The sequence below is a fragment of the Zootoca vivipara genome, chromosome 5 (genome assembly GCF_963506605.1).
Source record: "Zootoca vivipara chromosome 5, rZooViv1.1, whole genome shotgun sequence".
Taxonomy (NCBI): domain Eukaryota; kingdom Metazoa; phylum Chordata; class Lepidosauria; order Squamata; family Lacertidae; genus Zootoca; species Zootoca vivipara.
This window is the reverse complement of record NC_083280.1, coordinates 15690925-15703069: the sequence shown is the minus strand read 5'-3', so window position 1 is coordinate 15703069 and position 12145 is coordinate 15690925. Positions and strand designations below refer to the sequence as shown.

At 42.8% G+C, this 12145-nt stretch overlaps 1 protein-coding gene across 9 annotated transcripts in view; it reads right to left on the bottom strand.

Moving 5' to 3' along the window:
- The window catches only part of PHC3 (polyhomeotic homolog 3), a 48820-nt gene extending 36675 nt beyond the window's left edge, over positions 1 to 12145 (bottom strand). For 5 of the 9 annotated variants that reach the window (XR_009557563.1, XR_009557564.1, XM_035133094.2 and 2 more), the window contains exons 1-6: positions 11932 to 12145; positions 7105 to 7255; positions 6004 to 6162; positions 4880 to 4957; positions 3389 to 3550; positions 637 to 735 (exon numbers count right to left, since the gene is read on the bottom strand). Coding sequence is in view for 7 of the 9 variants with exons in the window: in XM_035133094.2 (XP_034988985.1) it covers positions 637 to 735; positions 3389 to 3550; positions 4880 to 4957; positions 6004 to 6162; positions 7105 to 7233 (627 nt within the window). In the remaining 2 variants the exon portion in view is untranslated. Of the gene's footprint in view, positions 1 to 636; positions 736 to 3388; positions 3551 to 4879; positions 4996 to 6003; positions 6163 to 7104; positions 7256 to 11931 lie in introns of those variants that run through there. The other 4 variants (XM_060274367.1, XM_060274368.1, XM_060274369.1 and 1 more) reach the window with 4 other exon arrangements.

Sequence of the window (12145 nt, the reverse complement as noted above, 5' to 3'; positions counted from 1 at the left end):
TACAACTTTTTTTCTAACAGGTTAAAGAGGGTAAGAGGTCATTGAAATTTAAGCAAAACCTTTCTAAAGTGTTATAGATACATGCTTCTAGGAATCAAGAATACGTTACTGCTAACATAGACTGGCCATGTAATATGGCAAAATACTAATGTCGCTGTAGCAGTTCAAAGTTTTAAGATAAAGATAAAGATAATAGTTGAATGGGTGGCCCTATAGTGGCTGTGGTTCAACAGTCATCTTGCTCTGAGAGGAGGAGGAAGAGATGAAGATGGAACACCCTGGAGAATTGACATCACCCAGCTCTCGGTGTTGCAGCTGGGGTGACCTTTCCCACTCCCAACTACCACTACAGAGAAACTCTAGAAACACCTTGCCCTGAAGGGAAACGCGATCTAGCATTCAGAGGTTTCCATGCCCCCCTACCCCATAGTTTGTCTTTGCTGTTGTTATTTTTTAAATTTTATTTATCTTACCGTTTTAATATTTTTATAAAACCCTTTGTGAGGTTTGCCTGAAAAGCAGTATATAAATAATGCAGCATTAGATACAAAGAGTAGAACTGCATGCCGACCACTCACAATGGATCTGGAAATGGATACACAGACACACACGCTCACACAACCCACGTGAGCTCACCTGAGTAGCTGCAGACTGACAGGGAAACGAAGAGGACGACGACACAACAGGAATGTCAGACTGGACAGCCGCCACAGTGGTAGCAGGTGTAAAAATCAGCTGTGGAAGGTAGCAAAAAAGAAAATTGAGACACACACTGTACCATGAATGCACACGAACAAACAAAAGCTTAGATAGAAAATTCTCTCAGGTTTTTTTTTTTTAAGCTGCAAAGATTTGCTGCAGTATTCCAGAATAATGCAGCTTTTCAGCCTTTCACCAAGTAGCTCAGCCACCGGAGGGGTAAAGCAGAGAACAGCACCAGGACTGCAGGGAGTGGAAAGGAAGAGTTTTTACCCTTCTGACTTCCCTGCGATGTTCCTGATGAGAATCCCTCCTTCCTCAGAAGCTGCTCTTTGCATCGGAACAAGGGGGGAAAGGGAGGCAAACAACTGATTTGCTCACACTCTCCAAAATGAGGGAGAAATGCAGAACCTGCAGATCCCTGCATTCATTTATTTATGCGGAGTTGCAAAGTGGCATCCAACTCTGAGGAGAGGCAGAGAGGCCAGTGGGACCACAAAGCCTTTTCAAGGGATGCACATTAGGAATTAGCAGGCTTGACCGGGAATGGAAGAAGCACATGCAACAAGTCCACAAAAGTCATGACCAGAGAGGATGACAGAAGGAACTGTAAACCGGGCCATTGGTGCTGCATCTCCATATACATCTGAGACATCACTGGTGAGGAACTGCAGCCCATATCTCTAAAATCCCACAGGTGAAAAAAACACAAACACGGGGATGTCTATAGCAAGAGATGGTGTGCTCCCTTCAGAAATATTCCCCACTATTCTATGTCTCAGAAATATTCCCCACTATCCTATGTCTAGCAAGAAAAGTAGCATAGTTATTTTAATTACAGGCCTGAACCAGGTAATCCCCTAACAAAACAAGCAAATAAAAACAAAACACTTGCTGACCCCACAGATCATCTTTGCCAACTCTTTGTTCCTTCAAATGAATTATTTGAGTCATGCTCCACAACAAACTGGATCAGAGAGACTGATTTAACAAAAAACAGAACGGCGTATTTCCCCCCTATAATGCTTAAAATTAGAACTCAAAGAGAATCATCAGAAAAAATCAAAAAGGCTCAACAGCACAAACTTTTTTTAACAGTTCTTTGCCAATGAATTTACACATCATTTTCAAAGGTTTCCCATTCATCCACATAAAAGTATTTTAAACTGGGTTTAAAGATAAGCAATCATGGAACAGGCCCTGGTGGATGAACATCCTGGCCTGATGCTACTTAAGAAACAGCTTACTCCATTTAGTATCTAAGAAAAAGTTATACAGAGGAAGTGGATCAGGGGTATTCCTGCCCATGCAATAGTGGTATGTTATCACACAATGTGGAGGGCTAGCCAAAAGTTCTTCCCTTAATATACTCCAACTGTTCTATGACACTTTCTTCTATATAGAACAGGGGTGCAGACTGTATGGCCCATCACAAGTCCCAGTCTGGCACATGAGGCTATTTCCCCAAGCCACTTCCATCTGTCACACAGCTCACATCATATGTGGAATCAAGTGTGGGGCAAGTAGCAACATAGCTGCAAAGGAACAAACGGGATCCCCGATTTTTCCTTGACAAGCGGGGCTTGCTGTCTTAACTATGGATTTTCTTAACCATCGTTTGTTGGGCTACCCTACACCAGATGTTCACCAAGCTACAGAGGAAGAGCAGCTGGAAAACAAAACTGCTGGCAAGGCTAAGTGACTCGCACTTGTGTCCGACCTGAAAACGCCCTACTATAAACACCAGACCACATATACCAGTACTTTGCAAGGAGAGGGAGCAATTTAAAAGGCCCATTCTTCTACTTTAACAACATCTAAGAACATAAGAAGAGCCTCCTGGATGAAGCCAATGGCTCATCTAGTCCAGCATCGTGTTCTCACGGCGGCCAACCAGACGCCTGTGGGAAACCCACTAGAAGGATTCAAGCACAAGGACACTCTCCCCTCCTGCTGTTTCCAGCTACTGGTATTCAGAAGCACTGCTGCCTCCAACTGTGGCAGCAGAGAATAGTCATCGTAGCGAGTAACCACTGATTGCCCTCTCCCTCCATGAATTTGTCGAATCCTCTTTTATGTTGGAGGTCATCACTGCCTACCTGTGGGAGCGAGTCCTACAGTTTAACTATGTGTCACATGAACAGGTATTTTCTTTTATCTCTCCTGAACCTTCCAACACTAAGCTTCATTTGGATGTCCATGAATTCTAGTGTTAGGGGGAAGGGGAGGGGGGAAATTCCGTATCCACTTTCTCTGCACCATGAATAATTTTATAAACTCTATCATGTCACCTCTCACTTGCCTTTTCTCTAAACTAAAAAATCCCAAACACTGCAACCTTTCTTCATAGGGGAGTTGCTTCACCCACTTGATCATTTTGGCGGCCCTCTTCTGAACCTTTTCCAATTCTACGATACCCTTTTTGAGGAAATGCACGCAGGGCTGTTATGTCAAAACCACCAATTATCCAGTACCCACAGAAATGTTCTTGAGATTTCAGCAGGATTCTGCTCCTTTGTGGCCTCGTGATATATAAACAAGATGCAATTACAAAACTTAACTGCTAAATTACAGTCACTGTTGGAAACTCAGAAGGGCCAAGGAACCATTAGTCACAAAACAGAAAAGAACAAATAAGCCTTAGCAACCATTCAAAAAAAGTAATGAAAGATAAACTAGCAAGACTTACCATTTGGGCTCGGAGGTACATCTGAGCCTGGCTTGCAGTTAAAGTAGGAGAGGTGCTCCCCAGAAGCATGGTCTGTTGGGTAAGACTGCTGCTACTACTACTGTTGGAGGTCTGTGAACGGCTTATTAGCTGCGCGGGTGTAGGAGAAGGAGAAAGATTAATCTATGGAAGCAAAAATATTGTTTTATTAACTACCTTCATTCCACAATTTCAAAAAGAGCCCCACAGAAAACAGCGGAACTTGCTTCCAAGTAAACATGCGCAGGGTTGCCAGGCAATATATTGGACTTGCAGTTGTACTCTGCAGCACAGAATCTAGGTTTGTAAAAAAGTTTATGTCATCTGTCAAAGTTGCATCCTTAAGCACCTGTTTGTTCATCAGGAAGATCACTGCCCAAAGCTATAAATTTTTAACTATTGCTAACATGTTTAAGTGTAAATATGTAACTTAAACAGCCACCAATTCTGATACAGCAGATCCTGCATTTATCTTATCACAGGGTGTTTGTTGTAGGGGAGGAAGGGAAAGGAGAATGTTAGCCACTTTGAGACTCCTTTGGGTAGTGATAAAGCGGGATATCAAATCCAAACTCCTCCGCTCCTTCTTCTTCTTCTTCTTCTTCTTCTTCTTCTTCTTCTTCTTCTTCTTCTTCTTCTTCTTCTTCTTCTTCTTCTTCCTTCTTCCTTCTTCTTCTTCTGATATACTTGATCATAAGGACGTGTTTCATTTTTATATTAGAGTTTAAAATTATGATTGCAGTAAAATGTTCAGCCGCATTGCAGATCTGCCTTCTTAGATTTGCCATTTTACTTTTTTCAAATTGCAATTAAAATGTCCAGAATAAGGCTGAATTTACCCTACACTAAACTCAACACATTATTAGTAACTGATGTTATCCACCAGTAAAAGTTATGGACACTTATGATCAAACATTATTATTGATAAAGTCTCTAACTGGTATTCTGCAAAAAATTCCTGTTTTAAGAGATCTGGCAAAATCCACACAATCCATGAACATATAGTTATTCTTGCAAAGCACAAGGTCAGGGGGTCACCCTAGGGCTTTTTCAATGGCAAATTTAAATTTATGTGTTTGCTATACAATTAACGCACTAGTTACAGGTAGGTAGCCGTGTTGGTCTGAGGTAGTCAAAACAAAATAAAAAAATTCCTTCCAGCAGCACCTTAGAGACCAACTAAGTTTGTCATTGGTATGAGCTTTTGAGCTTTCAGGTATCTGAAGAAGTGTGCATGCACAGGAAAGCTCATACTAATGACAAACTTAGTTGGTCTCTAGGGTGCTGCTGGAAGGAATTTTTTATTTTATTAATGCACTGAGACTCTGTCGCGAACAATTTTTAAAATTGAAGCTTCTGCTCCCCCAGCTATTTGCATGTAAATGTGATCACACAGCTGCATTCCTAACTTTCCGAGAACCAACATGGTAACTTAAGCTGGATTAAAAGAAAGCACTTTGTTTCGCTACTTACCGATGTCTCTGACATGCTTGACTGCTGAGTGACACTGCCATTGGGGGATGCGCACTGCCTCCCACCTGACAGGTTTGCCTAAATAGCAAGCACATCTGTCAAATGTGTCATTTACACTGCAATAAAAAGTATTTAAATAATGTTGAATATGATAAATTGAACATCTAGGCTCAATGGCATTTGCTAGGCAGTCCAATGCCCACATGAAACCCACAATGGTTTTCTCTGTGGCCCTCAGTCTCTTTAACCCTGCGGTCAACTCTCTTAAGAGGCTGCCAAGTGCTGGATCTGTTATTTTCACTGTGCTGTCTAGAGACCCCAATGAAAGCTTTATTTTGATGATGGGGCAGGTCCTATTTAAAAGTCATACAAATTCAAAAGAGGATCTAGTTGTTGTTATTAGATCAAACTTCAAGGGCATGAGACTCTTAATTTCAGGGTTATAGGTTCAAGCGCCACGTTGGGCAAAAGATTCCAACACTGCAGGGGGTTGGACTAGATTACCCTTGGGGCCTCTTCCAATTATACAATTCAATGACTCTTACCATTTTGTGAAGGGCTACGCCCCATGGCAGCCATTTTGTGGAATGAGCAACAACACTTCCAAATGCTCACAAAGGCCCAGAAAGGTTAGACCCATGATTCATGGGAACGCCACAACCAAGAATGTGATACGAGGCTAAAATTGGCGCATTGATTATACATCTCTGATTAAAAACTGACCAGACGGTCACATAGTTAAAATGATCTTGCAAATATTAATTTGATTATTTTGAAGTAGCTGCTGTACTAGCTTAGTCTTCTGCTCAGGATACCCTCTTTACAGCATAAAACTGCAAAGTTGAAAAGTCTTTTAAAAAACATATCCCCTTGGACACAACAACATGGTATTGGTTGGCAGTATAATGATCTAGAAGGAGAGAACACTGTCCCTTTTCCCTAGCTTGACCCTCATGCTGCCAGGTAAAATTGTGAACTGAACCTCCCGCTGATGATTAAAAATCCTGGGGTTAAAAAAATTGTCAGAAACTGTCATTAAGACGAAAGCAGTATCCTGATAATGCATTTCATGGCACTTAATCTTAATTCCCAGATGGTTGCTGTATTTTCTGTTTCAATCTCACCTGTGGGACGCTGGCCAGGCTCTGGAACTGGGTGCTACTTAAATGCTGTTGTTGCAAAGCAGCCGTTTGTAACATGAGATGCTGCTGCTGAGCTGCATACATCTGCTGAAGATACTGCGCTGCTGAACTTGGCGGACGATGCAAGGCCTGCTGAATAACCTGTGGATTTTAAAGTAACATCATTACAGGGACAGAAATAGAAAACTTTCTGATGCTAGCACATTAAACCGTTCAAGAACCTGTGGCTGGTCAGATATACAGGATGCATTTAAAATTAATATATCAACTCAACAGTGACCAGTAATACACTACGACTGCCATAAATTATGTTATGGATGTTACCAAAAGAGCAGTTTCTTCTCCCACAAAAGGACTCCCCCTCCTTCTCCACACACACTCACACCCCACTTTGAAAGAGGCTTAGTTGACTGTCAGCTTCGGGAAGCGCCTTTCAAAGCACCATCTCGTGGAGCACATTAAAAGGGGCTCTGCAAGTGTGGGGCAAAATAATAACAATAACAATAATTTATTTATACCCTGCCCATCTGGCTGGGTCTCCCCAACCACTCTGGGCAGCTTCCAACAAAATATTAAAATACAATGGTCATCAAACATTAAAAGCTTCCCTAAACAGGGCTGCCTTCAGGTGTCTTCTAAAAGTCTGGTAGTTGTTTTTCTCTTTGGTATCTGATGGGAGGGCGTTCCACAGGGCTGGTGCCACTTGGCTTCTCATAGTGAGGGAACAGCCAGAATGCCCTCGGCACTGGACCTCAATGTCCGGGCAGAATGATGGGGGTGGAGACGCTCCTTCAGGTATACTGGGCCGAGGCCATTTAGGGCTTCAAAGGTCAGCACCAACACTTTGAATTGTGCTCGGAAACGTACTGGGAGCCAATGTAGGTCTTTCAGGACCATTGTTATGTGGTCTTGAAACCATCTGATGTCTCGCCCACCTGTCAAATTTGCTACAGGTTGGAGAAATAAAGATCTGGTTTGCCAGCCAGATCCAGTTCCCCACCAGATATACAGAAATCACCATTGCTTGTCAGTGCTTTTGAATCCTCCGTGTTTTTATTATTATTACTGTCAACTATAAAATACCTGCACAGCATGTCGATCTGCACCACTATAGACAGATATCTGAGGTGGCTGAGTACGGGAAGGAGAGGATGTGGTGGTGATAGTAGTTGTACATGTAGAACATGTTGTTGTGCTCGGTTCACTCTCCATAGCTGTGAAATTATTCTTCCACCTGGTAAGGAAAAACAAAAGAAAACCCAACAGCTCAATGTAAGCAACATCCTAGTGTTTGGAATCCAGAGAGGAACGTACAAGCTGGTGTGATTCAAATAAGAAAGTGTGCTGGGCATTGCCCTGGGAAATGCAAGTTCAAATCGTGGGTAATCCAAGAATGCAAGTTACAATCGCTCGCTTGCAGCTCTGCATTTGCAGAACAGGAAAATGGCTTGTCTCAAAAGACTGCTGTGGGTATTACTTCAGGAAGGAAAGCACACCCATTTGAAGACTGAGAGAGGGTGTTACCAGAGTAAGCTATTCAAACTAGTAATTACTGAGTAAGTTTATTTCAGAGTCATAATATTAAAGAAACAAAGTGAAGTTGCCTTATTAATTTGCACTGTACACCTCAAAGTAACAAATAAAGAACTATTCCAGTTCTTCTGAGCCTAGACTACCTCAAAACCTATTTTAAAAATCCAGAAGGGATTTGCACTTGATTGGGAATTCTAGATTCTCGCCATGGTTCCAATTTCTGAAAATGGAGCATTTTAGAGCATTTTATTTGACCAAACTCATGCCTGCTGTCTTAAGAAATGCCTTTATGGAGCTCACAGCAGTCTTGGATAGCCACTGCAATAAGGTTGTTAATCTGCTCTTTATATTGGGATCCAAGATATCGATTCCTGAAACCTTTGCTAATTCATAGAAGCAGGCTTACTATGGCAGAAATGGTTTGCTTTCTTTTTAGAGACGCTAACAGATCTGTCACACATAAAGAGGTGCTTTCTGCTCTGGCTGAAAGATTGGCAAAAGAGAGGTAGATAATATTCCAATAAGTTGCCCTGTAGATTCAGAGGTCTAATGGAAGTTAAACTTAGTATGAGCTAGCAGATGATACTTAAGAATTCTTACTCCCTTTCTTTAAATCACTGATGCATTGCATTATGCAACTGCTGTATGTTATGACTTTCAGTTTGGCAAATTGAAATGAAATTGTTATGGCCTTTGGTTAATGCAATACACTCTTTAATATGGACTGACCTTTTAAAAAATCATATTGCCTTAGTAAACAGAGGGGGAAATATGATAAAGCAGATAAGTGCTATTAACTTGCTTATGGAAGATGAATCACCCCATTGTAGTGCTGGATTTAGAGGAGACATTTAAATTTATCCTTTCAGACTAGCACTGATGGGGATGAGTGTGGTGTTTGTGTGTGTGTGAGAGAGAGAGAGAGAAAGAGAGAGAGAGAGAAAGAATGTGTGTAGTGCGCCGTGAAATGGACAGTACTGTGTACTTGCCTATATGGTGAATGCTGTTAGTGCTGTATGTGTGGCAAGTATGTCTGTGTGCTGCATGAGTGCAAGAGTGCCTTTGGTGCTGGCAAACCTGTGAAATACACCATGTGAAATAATATAGATCATTTAACACATAACTCAGCGAGTAACTCAGCTATACCTCAGAACGTACACCCAACCAGGAGCTCCAGTTAATCCTAGCTGACAGATGTCCCTGTATCATATGTGTACTCTAAACTACCTGTCCGATGTATCCACGCTAAAGATTTAAGTATATACTTGAACAGTAAGAGGTATAACATGAGCAGCAGCCCTAACTGTTCATAAAAGGATACGAGCCAGTCACTTTGATGGGACCTGCTGGCTAGCATAGTCTATTAAATATAGCTGAAAATTCCGATTATCAATTTATAAATTATGACTCCGTCTAGAAAACACAATTTTCCAGTTTGCACCTCTTTGGTATCTTATGCTTATCTAAGTCCTGTATACAGAAAAACGGAAAACTACAGAATTCCTACACTTTTATTAACATTTCAAATTTTATACTACTAAGCCAAGAAAGCTGTTTCTTACTAGTTATAAATATATACATTAAATATTATTCTCTACACACCAGCAACTACCAGTTTGCTCATTTCTTTAAAAATCTATACATTTTCTTCTTGCATTAAGCATTAGCATTTAAGCAAATGGTCTGTGAGCACCTAGAAAGAAACGCTGTGATCACTAAAAGTCAGCATGGGTTTCTGAAAAATAAGTCATGTCAGACTAATCTGATCTCATTTTTTGACAGAATTACAAGCCTGGTAGATGAAGGGAATGCTGTGGATGTAGCCTATCTTGATTTCAGCCACCACTCCTAATTTGGTGTCGTCTGCACCAATACCCCAGAGGACAGGATCACACTTCAAAATGACCTTAACAGATTAGACAACTGGGCCAAAGCAAACAAGATGAATTTTAACAAGGAGAAATGTAAAGTACTACACTTGGGCAAAAAAATTGAAAGGCACAAATAAAGGATGGGTGACACCTGGCTTGAGAGCAGTACATGTGAAAAGGATCTAGGAGTCTTGGTAGACCACAAACTTGATATGAGTCAGCAGTGTGATGCAGCAGCTAAAAAAGCCAATGCAATTCTGGGCTGCATTAATAGGAGTATAGCATCTAGATCAAGGGAAGTAATAGTACCACTGTATTCTGCTCTGGTCAGACCTCACCTGGAGTACTGTGTCCAGTTCTTGGCACCACAGTTCAAGAAGGATACTGACAAGCTGGAACGTGTCCAGAAGAGGGCAACTAAAATGGTCAAAGGCCTGGAAACGATGCCTTATGAGGAACGGCTTAGGGAGCTGGGTATGTTTAGCCTGGAGAAGAGAAGGTTAAGGGGTGATATGATAACCATGTTCAAATATATAAAAGGATGTCATATAGAAGAGGGAGAAAGGTTGTTTTCTGCTGCTCCAGAGAAGTAAGTGGACACAGAGCAATGGATTCAAACTACAAGAAAGAAGATTCCACCTAAACATTAGGAAGAACTTCCTGACAGTAAGAGCTGTTTGGCAGTGGAATTTGCTACCAAGGAGTGTGGTGGAGTCTCCTTCTTTGGAGGTCTTTAAGCAGAGGCTTGACAGGCATATGTCAATAATGCTTTGGTGGTGTTTCCTGCTCGGCAGGGGGTTGGACTGGATGGCCCTTGTGGTCTCTTCCAACTCTGATTCTATGATTCTATGAAACACTGGCCCAAGGTTGTTTATAAATCTGTCCTTCTTCCAAGGAGCTCAGAAAGGTGTTCGCCTCAGGACCGCCCTTTGAGGAAGGATGGACCTATTGAACCTGTGTTTTGTGCACTCTGGCCTATTGAACCTGGGTTTTGTGCATTTGTTTTTCCAGAGACTCTGTAACCAAAGGCTGTAACTGAGTGAATGAGGCTAAACAAGCTGATGCTGAATCCAGATAAGATGGAAGTGATGCTTCTGGGTAATCTTACTGCTCAAAAAGGGATGTGTTATGCCTGTGATAGATGGGCTGGTAATCTCTCCATCCAACCAGAGGGGTACCTTTGGATCAGGATGCAGCGGTGGCAGTGGCCAAAAGTGTATTATCAGGCTCTGACTTGTTTTCAGAGCACTAATCCACTGACTCAGAAGCTACAGCTGGCTCAGGAGGTCTGCAGCATACCTTCTGATAAATATGGGAATGCAAGGCAGCCCTGTTTAGGGAAGTTTTAAATTTGTGACATTTTATTGTATTTTAACCTTTGCTGGAAGCCGCCCAGATTGGCTGGGGAGACCCAGCCGGATGGGCAGGGTACAAATAATAAATTATTATTATTATATTTGTACCCCGCCCATCCGGCTGGGTCTCCCCAGCCACTTTGGGCGGCTTCCAGCAAAGATTAAAATACAATAAAAGCCGCTCTCCTCTCATTATGGAGGGGATGCAAAACTTGCATCCTAGTGGAATTTGGCTGCGGCTTGTTCATACACAGCAATAATTATGTTTAATGGTGAATTAAACTTTTTGATTCATATTTGTTTTATTATTTTCCAAATATGGTTTTATTTTGTTTATAACAAAACCTAACATTTGGATAGCACTTTCAAGTGTTCAAAGCACTCCACGTGCATAATTAAGTGCTAACCCTTGCAAAAAAACCCAAACTCTGTCAGTATTATTATACCCCCACATAGCAGGTGGGGTGGCTGAGATAAGAGCGTCTTCCCTAAGGTCATCTAAGGCCACCTACTGTGAGTTCATGGAAAAGGCAGTAAACTTAAGAGACTTCCTGTTTAGCAGCTCCATCAGGACACCAGCACCTCCCACATGTCGCTTGGGATGATTGGGGGTGGGATGTGAATAATTAAAATAAATAAAAACGCACAGCCTGCAGAATCAGAGAGTTGGAATGGACCCCTTTACCTAGTCCAACCTCCTGCAATGCAAGAATATTTTGCCCAAAGCGGGACCCGAACCCAAGACCCTTATTTTCTACCGACTGAGCTATTCCAACAGCGTCAGCTTTTCCCGAGCAAGAGGGGCCGAGCTTGGTGCAATCCGCACCTGTTGGATTTCCACCTGCCAAGAGTTTTTTTTATCCATTTTGCAGAGGGAGAAGCCCCTCTGCTCGAACCACTAACACACGCCGCAGGAAAATACGTAGACACAGATAAATATACAGATAGGTGGATACAGAACTGAAGGGAGCACCAGCTTCCAGCCAGACGGCAGGGCCCAGCCTCCCGCTCCCCTCCCATCCTTAGGCTGGGCCAGGGCACTCCAGGGGTCGTCCAGTCGAGGCAGCCCTCGGTCTTCGCTGCCTGCCCTCAGAGCGAGGCAGCACCAGGAGAAACCGGTGTCTGGGCCCAGGACCTTTCCCATTCCCTACCTGACAAAGCCCAAGGGGAGGCTGGGGCCGTGGGGCCGCTACCCGCGGGCCCTGGAGTCCGCAGTCGCCGCGCAGCAGCAGAAGCAGCAGCCCCTCAGCAGGCCTCTCCTTTCCCCGCGGACAGCGCCGCCCGCCCGCGAGAAGACGCGCCTGCTTGGCGTATAGACCCTTCACACCGCTTCCGCCATGTTCTCGCCTCCTTCACAGGGAGGTA